The sequence below is a fragment of the Empidonax traillii genome, unplaced genomic scaffold, assembly GCF_003031625.1.
Source record: "Empidonax traillii isolate 1590-97213 ecotype Southwest subspecies unplaced genomic scaffold, ASM303162v1 scaffold7:size3022706, whole genome shotgun sequence".
Classification (NCBI taxonomy): Eukaryota; Metazoa; Chordata; class Aves; order Passeriformes; family Tyrannidae; genus Empidonax; species Empidonax traillii.
The window spans coordinates 1817947-1841306 of record NW_020955200.1 but is presented as its reverse complement, the minus strand read 5'-3'; the positions used below and the strand labels follow the sequence as shown (position 1 = coordinate 1841306).

General features: G+C 38.5%; 1 protein-coding gene across 3 annotated transcripts in view; it reads left to right on the top strand.

The window, feature by feature from the left end:
* APBA1 (amyloid beta precursor protein binding family A member 1) overlaps positions 1 to 23183 on the top strand; it is an 84297-nt gene extending 61114 nt beyond the window's left edge. For 2 of the 3 annotated variants that reach the window (XM_027881754.1, XM_027881764.1), the window contains 8 exons: positions 4661 to 4693; positions 5902 to 5988; positions 6567 to 6752; positions 9785 to 9964; positions 10764 to 10976; positions 16966 to 17085; positions 17680 to 17820; positions 19165 to 23183. In XM_027881754.1, coding sequence (XP_027737555.1) covers positions 4661 to 4693; positions 5902 to 5988; positions 6567 to 6752; positions 9785 to 9964; positions 10764 to 10976; positions 16966 to 17085; positions 17680 to 17820; positions 19165 to 19236 — 1032 coding nt within the window. In that variant the 3' untranslated portion in view covers positions 19237 to 23183. The remainder of the gene's footprint in view (positions 1 to 4660; positions 4694 to 5901; positions 5989 to 6566; positions 6753 to 9784; positions 9965 to 10763; positions 10977 to 16965; positions 17086 to 17679; positions 17821 to 19164) is intronic. The other variant, XM_027881772.1, reaches the window with a different exon arrangement.
* The last annotated feature ends 177 nt before the right edge of the window (positions 23184 to 23360 follow it).

Genomic DNA, 23360 nt, shown 5'->3' with positions numbered 1-23360 from the left:
TTCCTGCTACTTCTTGTGTGGGTGTCTTATGGTTGTGGATATGACCTTCTCACTTATGCAGTGAATTTTTCATGTGGGGTTATCTCTAGTTTCAGAAAGGTAAAGTGCCTTACCTTTCTTTCTGCAAAATAAATTGTATGTTTAATGATGCTTTTAGAAAAGACTGATAAGGGGGAGATACCAGGTCATTTTAATTCCCTGTAGTAATACCTGTGCTGTGTAAACTAAGCCAGAATCTGAAGTGCATGGTGGTCATAGTTATGTATTATATGGGTGTTGAGGGAAAATAGGTTTAGAGTATAAAACACAATTAGTAAGTGTTGCAGCTGCTTCTGACTTGGCACTTGATGGAATTGCTACTGTGGTAATGCAGTTATTTTTGACCCTGCTGTGGATACTTGTTTCTCCACACACAGCAGCTAGGAGCTGATTTAGAAAGGAAACACCTGTGATGGTACAGAGATGAATGAAATAAAAATAACATGCCGTAGAATATGGTATATTTGCTTTGCTTGTTTGGAAAAAAAGAAATGCCAGCCAATTTCTGTACAGGCCATGACAAGCAATTGGCATGCTGCTTTATTTGAAGTTACAGTTATGACAGTGTCAATGGAAATTATGTGTGTGGATGAAATATTGCATGGTTGTACAAGATGCTGCTACCCATACATGGGTGCATGGTAGGCACACAGCTTCATCTTCTGCTGATTCAGCTAACCAACATAATCTCCTCTGGAAATTTTAATTAGTTTAATATTTGTGTGTTCTTCTTTTGTAGTGTATTTTGGGTTCCAACTCAGATTTGGTGTGTGATTGTATAAAAGAGAGAGGAGGAGGAGAAAAGGTTGTCAGGAAAGCCAGTAGTATTGTCTCTTAAGGTCAACTGATGCTTCCTACTGTTATAATTCCTTCCGATGTTTTCCATGACATGTGTTCAGTTTAGTATGTAACATTAACACAGAAGCTCTGACTAGAACCCTTGAGAGACCACCATAAATTGCAATTTTGTTGATGTTCAAATGCATAAGTTCTTGTAATCTTGTCTCTGAAAATCATTAGCACTCTAGCATTTTAGAAGAGGCTAGAATGTAGCCTTACCTTTGGAGACAGATCATCCTCTGATATCTCTGTAGAAGTTTTCACAAACTTAAACTACTGTGCCTTTTGCAGAAGAATGATTTATCTTTTTTCATTGGAGATACTGTATTCTGTAACATTCTTTAAAAATGTTTCACTAAGCTTTCTCAACCCTGGCAGGTCTTGGTGGGTTCTTCCCAAAGCTACAGTGAAGAGGTTTCCCTTATAGAGAGTGCTTTTGTCCTGCTCTGGGTGCAAGTAAGGCTATGCCCCTCTGTTAGTCCCCATGTATTCTTTCCTGATGCTTGGCCATCTGGTAGAAAATTTGTCTACTTGAATGGATGGGAAACCAAAGGTAAGAAAACAAAGGAAGAGAAATAAGGACTTTGGTGAGGCTGGATCTAGGAGTGACACGTCCCTGGAGGCTGAAAGGAAATACTGGCATCAGCTGTCATAGGAAAATGGTATCAGGAGTGACACTTGAGCCTGAGGCTGGGTAGGAAGTTTGCACCTAGAAGGTAAAGATTCTTTGGGAATACACAGTAGAAAAAGATTGAAAGGATGTGGTAGAGAAAAACAAAACAGAATTTATTCAAATTGGGCCTATGAGATGTAAGAGTATAGAATCTTTCTTTAATACTAAATGTATTTCTTAGAAATTCATTTAAATATTCTGTTTCAGCACTTCTATGCTTCAAAACAGAAAGAAATCTATTAAATTAATTTCACTCATAGCTCCCATAATTTATGCATCCATATAAATTGGTGGGCATGCATATTTTTTTGTTTTAGTATATTTGTCTCAGGATTGAAGTCCAAACAGTTGCTTTGTTGACCTGGTAAAATCCTAGCTGTTGTGACTAATTTTCTGAAGCTCAGTTTATTTCAGAAAATTATTGGCTTACTGCATGGCACACAATACCATTGTACACTTCTTTGACAGTTACGGCATTTTGCTTCGAAGTGAAGCTTAGGCAGCCTCCCTTCACCTTAGGGCCTTTGGTTTGTTTACCAGGGTGGGCTTTGCCTGTTTTTGTCACTGATTGCCTTTTCAGCTAAATGGTTTTAGTGAGAAATTCAGTGTGATGTATGGAGTTGCTGCTGCCAGATTCATCTCTGCATCAGCTAGCCTTTATCCCATATGTATAAAACACACAGGCTTGAAGTTAAGAACATTAAAAAGGGGTGAAGAGTTTTGTTTAAGCCCTGCGGTGTACACCTACTCCACTTAAGTGTGTTCCTTTTGAATTTAATAATCCCTGTAATGCTTCCTTTTAGCAGAGCCTTCAGACCACATATTCATTCTTTAAGAATATGAACAGTTTTTGAAAACAGTTTTCCATGTTATTTCTTTAAAAAGGTATCTCTTCAGTTATAAGTACAAGAGCTGGGTGTTTTCTTGCTTGGCCTTTCATCTCTGTGAAGCGCAACAAAGTTAAAACAGAAACAGTGCTTTGAAGGTATTCATCAAATGTAGTTATGAATACTTCACTAGGAGGTACTCTTAGTTTGCTGTGTGACATGTTTGAGCACTTTTAGATAGTACCTGGTTCAATTTCTGAGTGTAATAGAATCCATGTGTGAAAGCAGTTTAATATTCTGCACATTTTCTTTACTCAGTGTCATCTCAGTGCTCACAAATTTGCAGTACATTTTCCATAGAGACTAAGTGGGTTGAGTAAACTTAAGATATCCCTGTAGCAAAAGTGGAAGCTGGCTGGTTTTTAATATTTTGTAATTTTGGAAATCAAAAATATAATATATAAGTAATTACATTTCATTTACCTTAAATGAAAATCATAAATTCTGTGTATTTTAAAAAAATAATATTTTATGTAGATTAGTTTCTGGGTTTTTTTGAAATAACCTTTTGATTTGAATTAGCAAAATAACGTGGTGCCAAAGAGGATTTGTATAATAAAGTGTCCTGCGTAGAATTATACTAATCTTATTGTTGTTCATGGACTATAGCTTTTTTGGTGACATTTCTGTGCATTGTTAAGTCACTTCTTAGATTTAGAAGTGCTTGTTTCCTATCATTACCTTACTTTTAAGAAACATTTGAAATTTGTTCTTCAAAATGCTCCCATTTGAAGAACAGAATTTTCAATAGATTGAATGGTACTGCATTTTAATAGCTCAGGGGTTTTTTCCTCCAGTTTCTTCTTTTTGGCCTGTGCTTTTCTTCATTTGGAAGGTCTGTCACTAAAGTTTTGGGTGGAGGAGAAACTGTCTGAAGGGGAGCTTGATATTGGAAAGCAATTTAAATACTCTACCTCAGGAGTATCTACCCCTTACCCAGTATATGACAGGCAGCTGTTATTCAAGATAAGTATATTATTTCTGAGTATTAATTTAAATTAATAGTAACGTAATGAAGAGCCTGCCATGTGAGGCAGTTCTAATAGTTTGCAATCACCAGGCTATCAAACACTTCTTAATTTGAAAAAGATGACTAAAAGCTAGTGTGAGAATGTATCTATTTGAAAATAAGCAGCATGGTCTAAACTTTGGGTAGCTGCTTTCAGATTTGTTTAAACAAAACCTGATAGCTTTAAGTTGTAAGCATCAGTATAAAACATTTGGTGTGTCTTGTGATTCAGGCCTCCTGTTTGTTCTTCATAAAAAGTAGTTAGAGATGAATCTGTATGGAGCCTGTAGGAGTAGGCCTCCTTCCCATCACAAGAGCACCTGTTAAATTAATCAGCAAAGAGGCTGTTACTGTTGGAAGTAAAAGGGTGACTACCAGCCTGGTGAGTATTACATTTCTTCACTGAGCAGGTCCAGAAGTTCAGTTCATCTTGTTTTGAGTTAAAGATTGCAAGACTAAAAATTATGTTGATTTGCGTTGTTAGTGGAAACCTGTTTTAAGGGATTTGTGGAACTGAAGTACTTGCTCCACTGCTTCCTTAAAAAAATGCAGTACTATGGATTTTTCTTTGTGTAGGTGTCCCAGGAATATCTGTTGTCCAGAGATGCAGTGTGAGCATGGGTTTATTAGTATAATATGAGTTTATTTGCTCAGAAGGAGAAGAAAATGAAGAGGACAGTTACCTTCTGTCATTTTATTTTTCCAGGAAAAAGTAGCATAATTTTAGGGAGGTTATTTTTTTGAAGTCTGTTAAAGTATGAGTTCCAAAAAAGCTGGAATAACAAGGCTTAAAATTCTTCTCTCACCTTTTACATTGATGTGCCTTCAAAAGAAGTAACATTGTGGTTTATACTGTTGGAAGTGATGGGAAGCTCTGTTTTATTTCGTAAAAATAACCCAAGAAACAACCAAGTACACACAACATAACCTTATTTATTGCAAGTAACATTTTAAGTGAAAAAAAATCCTTTTGTGTTCTTCCTGACTCTTTTGGTGCTGTTTCTTTTCATTTCTGAAAGTCAATGTGCTAAACATGAAATTATTTTTTTAAGCCAAAAAGAAAAGGAAGAAATTAATCTAAGCAGGGAGTAATTTAGATCAGCTAGTAGTTTATGAGCCCTGACATTAGCATACAGATTCCTGTTTGACTTGGAGTCTCTGTAAGTTCTTCTCTAACTGTTCTCCTGTCTCTGTTTGTTCCATGCTAAGCAGATGGCCCAGAAATTAGCCAAAAGCAGGAAGAAGGTGCAGTACAAACTCCATCAGCTTGATGTTATGCTTGTTCTTTTGTTTTCTGCGAGGGTTTTTTCCTTTCTTTTTATTTTGTGGTTTTATTTTCTGCATCCAGCAAGGTTTTTTCAGATTTATTTCTGAGCCACCATACAAGCTGACATGTGTCAGAAATCAGTTGCCTGATTGGCCATTTTTTGTTGCTTATCATTAGCCATTTCATGTTAGAAATAGAATAAAGATTGGATTTATCAAACGGTTACAGGCAGTACCGAAAATGCATACTAAAGAATCAGTACTGAAAGAGGCAAAGGTTTTAACTCTGTAAAATGATAGATTAAAATGAAATGTGGTTTGTTTGGTTTTTTACCCCCCCTTTTTTTTTTTTTTTTTTTTTTTTTTTTTTTTTTTTTTTTTTTTTTTTTTTTTTTTTTTTTTTTTTTTTTTTTTTTTTTTTTTTTTTTTAATTTTTATGTAAGGCTGCATTGTTTGGTTCACAGAGGTGTCAAATTGCTGGATGCAAAAAAGAAAAAAGTTTGTCTTTACACTCAGTAATATACTGAGATTGGCTCATCTTTGTTATAAGTTTTGTTTGTGGAGCTTTCAAGTATCTTTTAACAAATGTAATTTAAAAACATTATGAATGTTTTGCTTTCTATTAACAAAATATGACTTCTAAAGGTGGGTTACTGCTTGAATAGTACATTGTCTGACTGTGAAGGTCTTCTTAGCAGAACTGCATTATGAAATGCTTAAATAGTACCCACCTGCGGTACAGGTTTTTCCATTGGTCTTGGCAGCTACTGTTAGCCCATATAGAAATTCCTCGGGCAAGAGATGCTGTTAGGCCTTTCTATGGCTTGTGTGAAAACCTTACTTAAAGTGGGATTCATAGTGTGCAGAAAATGGTAAAATTATTTTGATTTTCATGAAATCTTTATACAGTTCATGCTGCAGTCAGTTATAATTTTACTGAATTGGGAAAAATATCAGGGAAGCTTTTAAGAGGTTAACAGTTTTATTCAAACAATACCCAATTCACTTTCACATATATGATATAATTTCCACATCTTTGTGTTTATCTTTTGCTTCTGCAGTCTAATACTCTATCCTGCATTGCTGTTCTGGTGACTGTGTCTTAGTGCACCCTAGTTTGTGAACTAACATCATTAGTAAGTGTGTTACCTAATGTGTTTGTTTGACTCTAATCCATTTATTTGCAGGCTCCAGAAGGTGAATCTCAACCCATGACTGAAGTAGACCTCTTCATTTCTACACAGAGAATAAAAGTACTGAATGCAGACACACAGGTATAGACATAAACACTTCTGTCAGTTTTGTGGTAGAAGTCTTCTGAAACAGACTTTCACCTACATGCCAAAATTTATCCTTCAAAATGTGCTGGCTCTTGTATTTCCCTCCGGGATTTTGTAGTAAGAAATCCATGGTCAAAAACCGTACCATACAGGCAATTCCTCTGGTGTGTGACTCTAGAAATGGTTAGAATCTATGGGTAAAGTAATTGCAGTCAGCTCATTTCTCATGAGCCCTGAAGCATGAAGTATCGATTGTGGTCAGAGTAGCCCGAAATGTTTAGTTGTACTAATTTGTTCATTGTTCTCTACATGTACATATCCAGCATACACAGGTTCAGATACTGAGGTCTTTATATGCTTTTACACAGAAAAAAACCCTTTAGTTTGTAAAACTTTCTCTTTGTTTTACTTTTGAAAAGTGAAGCTCTTGTTTCCTATTGACATCTCCCTTCTTGCAAATATTACAGACTTCACTTAGCAGAGGTCTTATTGCTGTCTGAGTGTTTTCATCCTAGGTGTGCAATAAGAACTTGACTGAAGCAGCTGCTTATGTTGGTTTTTTTATTCCCTAGGAAACCATGATGGATCATCCCCTAAGGACCATTTCTTACATTGCTGATATCGGAAATATAGTAGTTCTGATGGCTCGTAGGAGAATGCCACGGTCTAACTCCCAGGATAATGTGGAAGCATCTCACCCTTCCCAAGATGGAAAGAGACAGTACAAAATGATTTGCCATGTCTTTGAGTCTGAGGATGTAAGCAATTACTTTGTCTTTTAATTTTCTAGAGGTGGAAAAGTAGGCACATTTCATTAGGTCTGAAGGTTATTATTAGTGGCCCTGTTTGCTTTTTATCTGCAACTGATATTTCATCTAAGCAGAGGAACTTGCCTTCTGTTTATATGTTTGAACCCAACATTTTACTCAAGAAATTGGTGTTCATGGAAGTGCTTCCCCTTTTTAAGCTCCTTGATTGCCTTCCAGCAACAGTGAGAGGAGGGTCCAATTGCCACAGTTTACAAATACCAGCTCAGATTCTGCATAAGAGAGTGAAAGCCTATCAGACATGCTTATTTGCCTAGGAAAATTCTAATCCCAAGCCTTGCATCAGGGATCAGTCACTGATACTTACTAGAAAGGTGATTTTTTATTTTTCAAAAGGCTTGTATTGGGGGGTCAGTTGTTATTATATCAAAAAGTCAGCAAATAAAGTTGGTAATTTCAACAATCTCTGAACAGAGATACAGATTTTAGTCTATGATGCAGGTTACTAAGTTAGCTTATGTAGGACTTGATACTCTGTCTTCACAATCAATGTGCAGAACTTGCTGATTTTATGCACTTTTTAAGGCTCAATAACTGAAAGGTAAAATCAGATGTATCAGATTGAAGTGGCTAGATATTTAGTTGTCAAGATCATAATCAAGTTATGCCTAGTAACTTGGGAAAATAAAAAAAAATCTCACTTCTAAATTGTCCAAATAGTAGGGTATTACATAAGTAAGGTGAAAATATCCATTTCTTATAAAATAATTGCATATCTTCCAGTCTACAGTATATTACCAAGGACTTGGAGATGGGGAGTTTTTTTTTAATAAACAGCTGATTTTATGTAGTGATGAATCTGTTCTAAACCCATGTCTGAATAAATCATCTGATTGCAGATGAATGTATATACATGACCCTATGCTGAAATTAAAAAGTAAGGACAAGAACACTGATCCAAAATTATGAAAGAGTATAAAAATTGTGGGTTTTTTTCCCATGAAATAACATGTAAACCACTTTTGCAAAGCCTTTCAAGAACCTGGTATGAAATAAAAAGAGTAGCCAATGTGTTTTTCGCTTAATATCATTTGATAGGCTGCCTGTTTTGAGGCTGATGTTCCTGTATTTCTAGTCACAAATCTTGACACTGCTTGCTCTCTTACTGAACAGTTGAAAAAGCAAAAATTAAGCTGTCAGATGCCAGAGGCTGGGGCTTATTCTACTTCAGCATGAGGTGGTCTGACTCTTGGATGATCCAGACTTCCTGGATCTGTTTCCCAGGTTGCTAGCGGGGATATTTAACTAGCTGGAATCTATGCTTCTCAATTTTTGGTTTGTTCAGATAAGCCCTGTTTGTGTCAAATGTGATCTTCTCTGTGTCACAAGACATTAGCGTGGAAAGTACATGCCTGTAGATCCAGTGAAAGCATTACTCACTGATGTGAGAATATGCTGAGAAATGGCAGATTATATCAGCTCTCCTTAGTCATGGTATGTAGTTCACAGATAGCTTGCAAAATGTATCTCAAATACCCAAGTGACTAACAGAATGGAAGTATTGTATCACCTTATTAGCAGGAAGGAAATGGCTTTTTCAAAATTTTTTTACATCCAATGAAATAATGCAGCCTGTTTATATTATAAAACTTGTCTTTTCTGCTTCTGGGACAGCTGAGAATTTGGAAGAAGTTACACAGTGAGTAGAAGTTACAGAGTGAGACAGAAGCTTGTAAGCCTGCAAGTGGGTGTTGTCCAAAATATGTCTCTGCTTAGATGAGTCCTTGTCTAAGGATGACAGCACCAGATTTTCAACTCTATTTAGAGCTGTATCCAATGAGCTGAACCCCAGTGATGTGTCCAAATGCTGGGAGCTTGTCTCTTCCTGGAGTGAAGATACATGTGTATGAATGTAAAGTCTGCATTTATCTCATTACTTAAGTTATGGAGCTACGGAAGCGTAATTTTCACCTTGCTGTTTTGTCCTTGCTATCAAAACCAGGCTGATCTGAGCTTTGGTACTGGCAGTCTACATATTGGTCTTTTCAGCACCAGCAGTCATGTTATTCTCGTCAGCAGAAGTAGTGATAGTTTGAGTTGTTTAAGATACAGTGAAATTTTTAGTTTAGGTTGGGGGACTTTTCCTTTATTAGGGAGCAAACTGGACTTTAAATATAGCCAGTAGGCTCTATAAAAATACACCTGAGCAGCATTCATTAATTGCCAGCACTCCACCAGGCCAACCATGTCAGCTGTGGAGTTCTCCACTTCTCCTCCCTCCCTTTACCACAGCCTGCACAGCTACAGCTGCAAGAGGGTGCCTACAAAGGACAGAACGAGTAGAAAAGAGACAGAGAACTGGCAGAATCATGGGATTTGAAGGGAGTGAAACAAGAAATACAGGGGAAAGGGGGAGGTAGCAGATTGAAGAAAGAAATGCATGTGACCATTTCTAATCACTTCAAGGCCTTGAACTGGTCATTAGTTGTTGCCCTGTTCCTGTTTTGTCTGAGACTGAGATAGGAGCAGTCAATATGAACGTGATGGTCCTAAAGGATGATAAGAAAAGTTGGAAATACCCTCTTAAATATGTCTGTGTGTTTTCTGGTAGACATTTTCATTGCTGGCTTGTCAGAGAATGGCATTGTCCTGGCTGGAAGGGAGAGCCATCTGGGAGCTGCATGGGTAGGAAGAGTTGTAGGTGCAACCCACAGTGACTGCAGTGGCTATACCTTTACATTCTTATTACCAGTTCTTACCTGTGAAAGGATGGCTTTATTTCTGATATTTATTATTGCTTACCAAGCTGGATTCATGACAGAGGCGAATGTGTTAACTTTTTATGGGTCTTTTAAATTAGTAATGCACAAATATGTTGTAGACTGGATGGCAGTAACTTGTAGGTTTGTCAACTTAATGATCCATTTTTCAGTGTGATTGTAACAGAGAAAGTGTCAATGCACACAACCATCAGAATGTTTCACATTTTTCTTTTCTCTTTCTTTCTCTGGGAACGGCTACAGGCGCAGCTGATTGCACAGTCCATAGGTCAAGCATTTAGTGTGGCCTACCAAGAATTTCTGAGGGCAAATGGAATCAACCCAGAAGACCTTAGCCAGAAGGAATATAGCGACTTGCTCAATACCCAGGACATGTACAATGATGACCTGATTCACTTCTCCAAGTCTGAAAATTGCAAAGATGTATGTCTCATTTCTTTTTCCATAACCATGTTAAGACGCTCTGTATCAGTTGCAGGCCCTTGTTGTCAGAAATCAAAAAACCTTTCATACTTCCTATAAATTAGCTCAGTTAGTCTAGAATATCCTCCCTAATAGAACACCCTATCATCAGTTCTGTTTCAAAGGCAAACAGTGAACCCAAAAGTTATCAGCATTGAAATGATTTACCATCTGTTGTCATTCTTTTTACCAAACAATTTTGAGACATTTGAAAGTGAACTTAAAACATATTAACAGATTAATAAAATTTAAAAGATTACAGTAAATTATGTAAAATTTATATAGGCATGGGTGTTTATAAAACTGACTGATTCCAAATTTTAAAAAATTGAGTGTGCCAGAATGCTTTGCAGCTTGCTTAATAAAAATGAACCAATACACCACTGGAACACACAGGTAATGATTTTCCAATCCACAGTTGTAACCTCTTGCAATCTCTTCCTGCTTAGGATTGTCCAGGAGAACCCATGGCACCAGGGTTTCTTCTGCTCCCATTTCCTCTGCTCATACACAAAAATTACTTGTGAGGAGTGTTTCGCATGAAGTAAAATCTATATTATATAGTACTGATCATTTAATGTTTGAGTACAAATGAAATGTGTAAAATGTGTACCCTGTTTTGTTTTTCCTTTGAATTAGGAAGACAAGTTGTAAACAAAGAGGGGTATGTTTGTTGGTTATATAGATGTTGGGAGGGGGTGATGTAAGTTCCATGGGTATGAAAAACATCTTTTTTTGAACACTTTTTCTTATTATGCAGGTTTACATTGAAAAGCAAAAGGGAGAAATCCTAGGTGTGGTAATTGTGGAGTCTGGCTGGGGTTCCATTTTGCCTACAGTTATCATAGCCAACATGATGCATGGAGGACCAGCAGAGAAGTCTGGGAAGCTGAACATAGGGGACCAGATCATGTCAATCAATGGGACCAGTTTGGTTGGTTTACCACTCTCAACATGTCAGAGCATCATAAAGGTAGGGAAAATGTTTCTGGAAGCTACACATTTTAATAGGGTTCCGTAACAGGAGAGCAGAAGCTATAGAACTCTAAAATAAGTTCTTACCAAATGTTTGCATAGCACTTTCCATTTCATGATCTTTAAAATACAGTGTGAATTATGCTACACCAATTTTCTGACTCCACACAGAACCACAGAACGGATAGGGTTGCAAGGGACCAGTGGAGATCATCTAGTCCGACCTTCCTGCTTCAGGAGCATTCCCTAGAGCACATTACTTAGGATTGTGTATTGATGGCTTTTGAATATCTCCAGAGAAAGACACTCCAGAGCCTCCCTAGAAATCTGTTCCAATGCTTGGTCACCCTCACAGTAAAGAAATCCTTCATCATGTTCAGGTGGAACTTCCTGTGTTCCAGTTTCTGCCTTTTGCCTCTCATCCTATTTCTTTGCACTGCCAAGAAGAGCCTGACTGCATTCTCTTGACACTCTCTCTTCAGATACTTGTAGACTAAGATACTGAGATCCTCTCTGTCATATTTTCTTGAGGCTGAACAAGCCCAGCTCCCTCAGGCTTTCATAGAATCATAGAATTGTTTAGATTGGAAAAGACCTGTTAGATCATCAGGTCCAACTGGTAACAGTTTCCTCATAAGTGAGGATCCAACAGTCTGCTAACCATCTTTGTTGCCCTCCGTTGGACTTGCTCCAGGAACTCCATGTCTCTCTTGTACTGAGGAGCCCAGAAGTGAACACAGCACTCCAAGTGTGACCTCAGCAGGGCTGAGTACAGGAGCAGGATCACTTTCCTCAATCTACTGCAAACTCTTTTCCTGAGGCATCCCTTGCTTTGCCACAAGGACACACTGCTGGCTCATGGACAGCTGCTCATGGACACCAGACCCCAAGGTCCTTCTCTGCAAAGCTGCTTTCCAGCAAGTCATCTCCCAGCCTATGCTGGTGCCTGGGATTATTCCTCCCCATGTGCAGGATCTTGCATTTGCCCTTGTTGAACTTCAGAAAATTCCTCTCTGCTCATTTCTTCAGCCTGTCAAGGTCCTTCTGAAGGCCTGCACAGCACTTGGGGGTATTGGCTGCTCCTCCCAGTTTTGTGTCATCAGAGAACTTGCTGAGGAGGCACTCCATCCCTGATAAGTTAAATAATACTGGGACTAGAATTGAATCTTCAGGGTCACCACTAGCTACTGGCCTCCAACTAGTGACCCTGTGTCACTGACCCCAACCCTCTGAATTCTGCCATTCAGCCAGTTCTCAATCCACCTCACCATCCACTCATCCAGTTCTCAATTCCTGAGCTTGGCTATGAGGATATCATAGGAGACAGCATCAAAAGTCTTGAGAAAGTCTAGATACTCTCCCAGAAGATGTGCTGTGCTATTTATTTGCATAGACAAGGACTCTGTGCATACACAAGTGAATGTTTTGTTCAGAAGGAAGATACCACCAGATATGCACTTGAAATTTTATGTGACAAATGGAGGTACAGGTGCTTAGTGTTGTCCGAGGCCATGTTAGCTGTTAAATGCCTCTTAGTATCTGGATGAAATAGAGTCTATCCTTTTTTGTTCTTGTATACCTATTTTTGAAACTTTAAAACTTTGAAACAAAGACATACCTTCTGTGGAATCTTTGCCCTTGTTGTTTGAAAGTGTGGTGCTTCTCTTCACTTGGCTAAATGGGATATTTTAATTAGAAGAGCTTTCTTCTAGTTGTCAGAAAAGTATATGACTTCAAAAAGCATTCAGGTCATCTGGAACTGAATTAGCTGTAGCATACAAGGGAATAAGTATTTGAACATCAGAGTTTAAAGAGTGGGAAAGATGCCTCTCTAGGGAGTGTTTTAGATAAAGCTGTATGAAATTATTTATTGAAATAGTCCCTCAGGGCTCTGCAGATTATCACATGTGGACATGTAATGTAATGCTGGTTGTATTATATAGACAGCCTTCTCTGATTTTTAGGAATATACCTGTAACACTTATTAATTCAGGCAATTTTTTGGTAACAAGTTGTATCTTTTTTTTGTTATTTTGTATTTTTTTTAAATTGTAAACTAAATTTTATATTTACAAGGTCAGTTTGCCAAGGGGTAAAAAAATGTATGAAGTAAATTATCATTTTTTTCTCCATGGATTATCTCTTAATACTACTTGAACTAAGATATTTGCTTTAAAAACTTTGCATTCTGTTTTCCCAAAATGTTAATACTGAGTTCTGATGAATAAGACATGCGTAAGTTCCTGAACCAGCCACTTTAGATTCTGTGAGTAGAAATGAAAGTCTGGAAGTGTGGCATACTAAAAATGTGTCAAAACCTGGTTTGCATCTGTAAAGGAAGGAAGAAAACTCATATGCCAGCTTCAGTGGAACAAAACTGCCTGCCAGTTTAGGCTCTTCATGATAGCCATGTTTGTTTCCTATCCCATATGGTTTTATTTCTAAAACTGCGATGAGTTACACTTCCCTTATTAAGCTGGAATTTCACTATGGTCATTGGTACTTTATCAATACAGAAACAACCAGCTTTGCTGTTTCCAGCTTTTGCAGACCTTTCTCTTCTTCACTGATACTTTCTGCAGTTTCAGTAGGAACTGCTATCCATTTATTTTATCTTTCTAAGGAGAAGTTAATCTGTATGTTTGCAGGTCTTCATAACCAGACATCTGGAGCTGTTCATGTAGCACTTCTGGAAACTAGTGCATATGAAGCAAGCATATACATGAATAATCAAAGTGCGCACTTAAATATGGCAGAAAAATCTCAGTTTTCAGATTTCTTTAGCATGCTGTAAACACTTCTATGAAAAGATGATAATATTATGTGTATAAACATATCTCACAAGCACTTCAGACAGGATGATTTCAGTATTATGCATCTGAGCTCTGCTACTAATTGACTATAAACCAATTGCAAACTGACAGAGCTTAGAAGAAGCTTTCTATGTGTTGTGGCTATACTCTAATAGGTTTATGCTACTTATATGTTTTTCAGAAGCATCTGGTGCTGGCTACTATCAGAAGCATACAAAAGGACTAGATAAACGAATAAAGTTGGCAAAATATGCAATTGTTTTGATTCTGATCAGTTTATATTACCAGTCTGCATGATACTGAAAATCAGCCACTTCTGAAATATATGTGCTTTCTGTAAAGTTAGAAGAAATTTTGTTAGGGACCACATTACTTCTTTTTTGGCTAAGTAATATAGATAAATAACTTGCATATTTGTCAGGGAAGTAAGAACACAATGATATCAAATCTGTTGAGGGCATGTGTTGGGAGGAAAGAATTAAAAGCAGAAGAATGGCAAGGAGGATGGTAGATTTGCTCAAGTGACCTTGCAGCTGGGAATGCTTAGGTCTGGAAAATAACAGCGTGGGTAAGCCCATCTATTATGCCTACTGCTGTTTGTCCTCTGTCTCTTTTGAGAAGTAGAGTCTCTGTGTAGAGATAACAGGATAAGTGGAGACACTCTCGTGGACATGCTTGAGCTCCCTGTCTTGGGAGAAAGATCAAAGCTCAGAGATCATAAAAAACACAGGGGAGATAACAGCATGGTGATAAACTATATATGTGCAGGCCTTTAGTAAATTACTACATCAGCAGGCCTACCACCCATCAGCATGGGCTGAGCCTAAGAAGGTACTGAAATTGACAAGTTGTAAATTAAGTGAGGTAAAAGTTGCTGTATTTTTTTTGTAAAGTATTTCATTCTTGATGTGGATTTTATTTATGTATGGATTTATGGCTAATGCTTTCTGTGAATGAAGCATTGCAAAAAACCCTCTTAACAACCTCCCAGAACTCTGAATACACGAAGTTGTACATTGCACTTATCCGTGATTTATTGCTTGTGTTTTCATGGAGCCATATGAACACAGAGTCTCTGAAGCTGGCAGTCACCCCTATAGCAGGTGTAGACTAACATTTTTATTCAAAGTAGAGCTTGCTTCTTAAGGGCTGTGACCACTAGAATTTAAACAACTCCAAGACAGGACGCTCCACAACCTCTCTGGGTAATCTGTTCTAGTGTTTTACCACTTTTTCTCCTTCAATTTTCTTCTGGTAGCAAGGAGTCCATGATAAAATGTGATATAACTCATTTTGGAGGAAGGAAGAGTACTTGAAATGTAGCGAGCTCTATCTTGGGGTGGATGATGAGCAAGCAGAGAGCTTTTGGGTTAGGATAGAAGGGCAGATGAGTAAGGGTGAGCGTTTGCTGCAGGCCCTATGACTGGGAGGAGGTAGTGGATGAGGCATTCTACAGGCAGCTGGAAGCAACCCCAAGGTCACAGACCCTGGTTCTTGTTGGTGACTTTAACTACCCTGACATCTGCTGTAGAAGCTACACAGTGAAGCACAGGCAATCCAGGAGGTCCTGGAAAGGACTGATAACAACTTCCTGTCACAGGTAGTGGAGGATCCCTGACAGGAGGATCCTGTCACTAGTGGTATCCCCCAAGGACCAGTATTGTTTAGCTTATTCAGTGACTTAGGTGAAGAGGCAGATGCCTCCTCAGCAAGTTCTCTGATGACACAAAACTGGGAGGAGCAGCCAATACCCCCAAGTGCTGTGCAGGCCTTCAGAAGGACCTTGACAGGCTGAAGAAATGGGCAGAGAGGAATTTTCTGAAGTTCAACAAGGGCAAATGCAAGATCCTGCACATGGGGAGGAATAATCCCAGGCACCAGCATAGGCTGGGAGATGACTTGCTGGAAAGCAGCTTTGCAGAGAAGGACCTTGGGGTTCTGGTGTCCATGAGCAGCTGTCCATGAGCCAGCAGTGTGTCCTTGTGGCAAAGCAAGCCAAAGATATCCTGGGACACATTAGGAAGAGAATTTGCAGTAGACTGAGGGAGGTGATCCTGCTCTTCTATTCAGCCCTGCTGAGGTCACACCTGTCCAGTTCTGGGCTTCTCAGTACAAGAGAGACATGGATTGAGTCCAGGAGAGGGCCACAAAGATCGTTAAGGGACTGGAGCATCTCTCTTAGGAGGAAAGTCTGAGAGAGTTGGGCCTATTCAGCCTCAAGAAGAGGCAAATGGGAGGGGACATCATCAATGCCCATAAGTATCTGAAGAGAGGGTGTCAAAGAGGATGGAGTCACAGAATCACAGAATATTCTGAGTTGGAAGTGACTCACAAGGACCATTGAGTCCAACATTTAAGTGAATGGCCCAGACAGGAGATTGAGCACACAACCTTGATATTATTAGCACCAAGTTTTAACCGGCTGAGCTCTTTGTGGTGGTGCTGACCAACAGGACAAGAGGCAACAGGCAGAAATTAAAACACAGGAAGTTTCATGTGAACATGAGGAAGAACTTGTGGAGGTGACCGTGCAGTGAAACAGGTTGCCTAGAGAGGTTGTGGAGTCTCCCTCACTGGGTATACTCAGAAACACTCCAGATGCAATCCTATGCCATGTGCTCTGGGATGACCCTTCTTCAGCAGGGATATTGGACAAGATGACCCACTGTGGTCCCTTCCAACCATTCTGTAATTGTGTGAATAATGGAAATTAGGAGCACTGGTTATATAAGGATGATACGAGCAGGATCTGCTGTTTGCTTGACAAAATTGAATTTATTTCATTAGGGAAGCAACTCCTGCAACTATCTTAGCTACTTACTGAAAAGTCATTAGATTTTTTTGGTGAGTTGCATAGACCTGTTTAATATTCTTTTCATGTGTGTTTTCTGTTATTGAATGAAGAAACTGTGAGCAGGAATCTGGTTTTCCTAAAACAACTGTGTCTGCTTCTTGGCAAGAAAAATTTAATATTTATCACTTATTTAACTGAATATTCTGATGCTTGTTTCTGGCATTCAGAGGTCTGATTCTGTTACAATGCATAAAAAGATGCATTTATTCAGGGCTGTTCCCATGTCTATGTTTTAACTCTTTTTTTTCCCCTACAGTGCTTATGTTAAATGTTTAACTCTTTCTTTGCCAGCATCCTTCATGATTTTTTTTTTTTTGCAGGGTTTGAAAAACCAGGCCCGAGTTAAACTGAACATCGTTAGATGTCCTCCAGTAACCACAGTCTTGATCAGAAGACCAGACCTCAGATATCAGCTGGGCTTCAGTGTGCAGAATGGGATTGTAAGTAGCTGCCACACTCTCTGGTCAAGCTGCTGTTTTCTCCTTAAAACAAGCAAGATTTTGCACATATCAAGTCTAAGATATAAAAATTGGTTTAATAAGAGTTATTTTTTTTTGACTCTACTTCCTTTACAACTTTAGAGTCAACCAGAGGAACAGAAAAGTCGTTTTGCTATAAAAAAAACAAAAGTGTGTAGCAGAGTCTGCTTTCAGCATAGATCATTCATGTTTCTAACCAAGCCATTTCATGACCTCAAAGAAACCCCCCTGTTCTTGATCATCTTCTTTGGTAAGGCATCTGCATCATGAACATTGTAAAACTGAGGTCCTTCACACAATCATAAATTTCCTGTCCACAAGACATGTAATGTACAACATAACCTTTTCTGACAGTGTATTCTGCTCTTGGAAGAGAATATCCATTATTTCCTTGTCACTAGCAAATTTTACTTTGAGTCAGTGATTGATAACATTCTAGAATTTGTTGCAAGTCCCTGTGTTTAAATGTTGATTTATAGCTTGTAGGCAAAAATGGGTTACAAAAAGCCTCTGTTCCTTAACCAGCCCATGATAAATTTGTTCTTTCCCTTCCAGATCTGTAGCCTTATGAGAGGGGGTATAGCAGAGCGAGGAGGTGTGCGTGTCGGCCATCGGATTATTGAAATCAATGGGCAGAGTGTTGTAGCAACACCCCATGAGAAAATTGTTCACATTCTCTCAAATGCTGTTGGTGAGGTAAGAACTAACAATGTCTCTAGGCAATACAGAATAGTTCATTGCTGTTACCAGTAGCAACCAGTGGAAACCAGTATAGGAAATGGTGTCTTTCAAGGGACCATTCTGGGACCGTATTTCATCAGTGACAACAGACATAGCACCCTCAGTAAGCTTGAAGGTGACACCAAGCTCAGTGGTGCTTAAGGAAAGGGATGTCTTTAGAAGGACCTGAAAAGGCTAGAAAAGTGGCCCATGCAACACTTGTGAAGTTCAGCAAAACCAAGTGCAAGGTCCTGCATCTGGGTCTGGGCAGTCTCCAACGTCAGTAGACACTGGGGGTGAAGGGACTGAGAGCAGCCCTGTGGAGAAGAATTTGGAAATAGTGGTGGGTGAAAACTGGACATGAGCCAGCAATGGGCACTTGCAACCCAGAATGCCAGCTGTATCCTGAGCTGTATCAAAAGCAACGTGGCCAGCAGGTCAAGGGAAGTGATTTTCCCTCTCTAGTCTGCTCTTGTGAGACCCCACCTGGAGTACTGATTCCAGTTCTGCAGTCCCCAGCACAAAAAAGGTGGGAACCTGCTTAAGCAGGTCCAGAGGAAGGCCACAAAAAGCATCAGAGAGAGCTGTAGCACCTTTCCTATGAAAAAAGGGCTGAGAGAGTTTGAAATGTTCAGCTTGGAGAAGAGAAGGCTCCAGGGAGACCTGACACCAGCCTTTCAATGTATAAAAGGGGCTTCTAAGAAAAAGTGAGAGAAAGCTTTTAACAGGGTCTCCAGTGACAGAACAATGGGCAAGGGTTTGAACTGAAAAAGGGTAGATTTACATCAGATGTAAGGAAGAAATCCTTCCCTATAGTGGTGGTGAGGCACTGGAACAGGTTGCCCAGAGAAACTGTGGATACCTCATTCCTGGAAGTATTCAAGGCCAGGTTGGATGGAGCTCTGAGCAACCAGCTCTAGTGAAAAATGTCCATGCTCGCAACAGGGCTGTTTGAATTAGATGATTTTCCAAGATCCCTTCCAGTTCAACTTGTTCCTTAATTCTGTGGCTCTATCTCTATTACCCTGTTACTAATCAAATCCAAAAAGCAGAAGTAGAGCAAGCCTGCACACTATTTCTTTCATTATTTGCCCATAGTTCTCCTATGTTTTAGAAGAACCCTAATCTGAGAATAGAAAGTGTCCACAATTTTAGATGATTCATTTATACTAAACATACTGTTTTATGAAGCCACCACCTTCATTACTTAATAAGGACATGAAAACTCTCAAGTTTTACCTTTCTTTTCTACCTTGTATGACTTTAGCTAGTTCTCTCACACGTTTAGGAACATCAATTAACTTGGCTTATTTCCCCTAGATTCATATGAAGACTATGCCAGCTGCCATGTACAGACTGTTGACTGCACAAGAGCAACCAGTTTACATCTAAAGCTGACACCTCACCGTCACAATGTGCATGGAAGATGTTTTTCCCATTAGTGCTTGTCTCTCTAGTGCTGCATTTGTGTGTCTGCAAAGACATTTCTTTCTCTCTTCCCCCTTCACAGACACAAATATACTGTCACTCTCTCCTCTATCCTTTTTTCCTCTTCTCCCCACCACTTTCCTGTATTTTGGGAAGGGGCAAAATACATCTATGGAACAATTTTGGTTGCATCTTTTTACAAGTGAAACTTCATATAGCTCCACATGCAAAACAGGAAAATAACAGCAGCATTGTCCACAGAATATTTGCAAATGACTCTGTTTCATGCTAACATAATTTTGTGGCTATAATTTTACAAACTGAGTAACAGATAAAAGTATAGGTACAAAGCATTCTCTTGAATATCGTGCATGTGACTTTGCTTTTCTTGTCCTATTTTCCCACAGGCACTGAGCTTATTACTAAAGGTTTATGTCTGTAGGGAAAGTGGAATACCAAAAGTATAGTTTTGCTCTCAGGAAGAATTGCCTTGTTATGAAGACTCAGTAAATGCTGCTGTTGGAAAATAAATTGTCCCAATCCACATCTTTCAATTCCCCTCTGTCATCAGTTCTTCAGGATAGTAGGACCCCAAAAGCTACTCTGTGAATTGCTGAAACATGTTATACTTGTATTACTTACACTACGAAATTTGGGAGGCATTTTTTACAGCAGTCTCCCCCTCTCTGCCCCCAGGTTTCTAACTCTTTGTTTTCTTCTGCTTTGTTTTTAAATGCAACATCTTTTATAGTCCCTGCCCAATTTTAGAGGTTAAAGTGGAGGGGAGGATCCTTAAATATCCACAACAGAAATAATAAGGGGATTTCCTGAATAGCTACACTTTTTCTAGGCTCTTAATTCTGAATTTGGTGCACATAGCCACGTGTGCCAGTGTATATAGACATTTTTAAAATTGTGCTTGCTATTTATGAAGTTTGAATATAAGAGATCTGCAGACTATTCTAAGTAATTTTGTTCTCTGAGCCAGTTTTAACAAATATTTTTGTCCAAAGACTGTCTAATTTTATTGACTTCCTCTTTAGTTCAAGATATAGATAACAGTGGAAAGGGTGAGGTGGGAATAAACTTATTTATTTTGCTATATAATTTAACTTGTGATTTTTTCCATATGTATGGCACTTAAAGGAGATATGTGTGTACTATATGCACTTGTATGAAGATGATAAACTGTAGGGATGTATGAAATCTAGTATTTGATTGGCCTCTAAGTTGCATGCTAGACACAAAAGGGGAAAAGGGCTGGGTTGGGTTCTTTGGGTTTTTTTAAGATGGGGAAAAATAAAGAAAAAAGAATTAATAGCTTTTTTTCCTAGTGAGAGAATTCTACATTCTCTGTAGTTACTTTTTTCAGGACTATGTACTGGTGTTTATACTGAAGCTGAACCATGCATTTAGACCAGGTTAGTATGTTGATTTCTTTTAAAGAAACAGTTTGTGCTGTGTTTTACTGTGATAGAAAGGCTCAATGAGATGAAAACAAGGGCAGACAACACACAGCCATACCCCACTTCTTCTTAGCACATGGGGTAGTGGTCGTAGTCCCTTGTTTCTCAGTTATTGTGAGGTGAGCTGTACAATGTGAGTGTTGTTTGCAGTCCAGTGATGATCCTAGACATGACTATGCAGATTCACAGAAGTGGATGTGAGCGTGTGCACATTTGGTGCAAACAATGCCAAGAGCCAGTGAGCAGTCTTGCCAGAGGTCCATTTTTTTTGGTTTTCTCAAATCATGGATAACCATGGGCTGATCAGAGTTAGAGGATAAACATAGTATTTCAGTGAGAAGCAGATGTCTAAGGGAGATATTGAAGTGATGCATAAACTACTATAGTAAGTGAATATGTTCTTCTGTTGAGATTAATGTATGATGACTTGATTTTACTGCATTTCTTGTTGTTACATAATTTAATCCAAGGCTCCAGAATATCAGACTAAGCAAAAGAATGTTGTTAGTATTCCAGGTTAGTACTTAACTCTGCTACCTGTCTGATGCAACAAGATAATTGACTTGTGAGTATATTGTTTAACTGTAGACATCTTGTTTATGATCATTCAAACTTTCTTTTCAGAATTTTCCATATATATAGTAATATATGTAAATATGATATATAACCATGTACAATTTAGAAGATTATATCCAGTGCAGCCCTTCCATAAGTTACCTGAGGAAACTTAGTGAGCTCTTGAAGAGACAGTTATCTTGATTCTGGTTCCTGCTATGTTTATGCCCTCCACTTCACTTGTTTCTGTGGTTCTGTCTAGCTCATGTGGTGAAGACTTTAACTCACTTCACTGGAAACAATGAAGACCTGAACGTGCAAATGTATTTAGAGATGAAACAACTGTTTCTTTGAAAATCTTGCAGCCAGAAGTCTGTGAAGTTATTGGCATTTGAGTGCTTGAACAGGTCATGCTAAATAGGTGCTTAACATTGAGCAAGTGAATGCTTTCAGGATCAGAATTTAGCAAAAAAATCTGTTTTTCAATTACTTGTGTGTGTAAGATTTCTAAACTGGAAGGTCCATAGAATGTGCACACGTCTGAGAACAGTCTTGCAAACAATCCCATTTTACTCCGTAAACAGAAAGAGTTTCAAGAAAATGGAGCTAAAAAGGGAAATCTGGCTGTTCTCTAGACTGGTGCAACAGTATGATAGATTAGATTATGGGGATTTTTAACAGATTCAAAGGAACATTCCTTCAAAGGTTTACATTCCTTCTTCAGTGACTGACCTGAATTCTTTTTCTTTTATCCTTGCTGCTTCATACAGTCTAATTAACTCTTCAGTGTTTACATTAAGGATGAAACATCCCTTATATTTTTTATTTTTGACAAGTATCATGTGTTTGTTTTGAATCTTGTTTGAATTTGAGTCTCAGTTGGGATTTCCAAGTTTGCTAGCTTTCCTTGTGTTCTAAACGAAATGTACTTCAGAAGACAGCAATGTGGTTGAGATCTCTTGTATATATTTTGCGCAGTACCTAGACTATGAAGTACTATTGTTCTGTAAAGAGGGTGAATAGAAATTATTGTAAAGCGTTGGGAAAAGCATAGTATTGTATTTGTAACAATATTGTTCTTTGTAAACATTTAATGATCTCTCTATATAAATATAAATATATATATAAATATATGTGAGCCTGGAATGTTGATACTGCACATCTACTGAATGTAATTACTCTGATGTTTTCTGCCACAGGTCTCTGACCTCTGTACTGAAGCTGTGGTGGTTTGATTTGGGGGGGCAGGAGTGAAAAGAGTGGGCTTTTTGCTTTGGATGGGACAGGGCGGGAGGTTTCTGGCCAGTTATTTTGCTGTGATGTATTTACTGTGCTACATTCCTTTATTTAACAGAGCGCTAATGTCTGTAAGATTTGCAACAATAAACGACAAAACAAAAATACCTCAGACAAGGCTGAGAATTTGCTCATACTGACCTAGGGGCTGGCTTGCCAATGCTGAATGCATAGATCATTGGAAGGTGTCTGAACTTCTCTTTGGCCACTTATTCTGGAGTAGTTCTGTATGTGCTTCTGCAGGTGTGAACCACTGCTGTTAACTTCAAAACAGCATTCTTTCCAGGTAATACATGACACTGGTGCTCCTAAATGAAGCCAATTCCTAAGCTAAGATGGCATCCCTGTTTTTAGTGTGTGAAATGTCACTGTGTTTGCATCTTAAAAAAATATGTTTTTTCAAGATGCCTTTTATGTGACAGAAATACTATTTCATTGGCTGAATAACTTACACTTTTTTTCATAAATCGAGCTTTGATAAAAATTCTTCACACTTAGTGTCTTCTGAAACCACTGTTTTTCTTCAGATGTCATCAGCATGGTTTATTACTAAAGACCTAATACCATTTGAATAAATAAAAAGTAGAATTGTAATATGTCTGTCCTTAGATTTAATCCTGGACCAGCCTGTGCTAAAGTTAAAAATACGTGTATAACAAGGGATTGATTATGAAAAACATGATGGCATTTGAAAATCAACTGAAAAAAGTCACTAAAGAGGCATTTTGTCTAGTGAGGTCTCATAGGATTTTCTCTGCCTCTTAGGTTTGT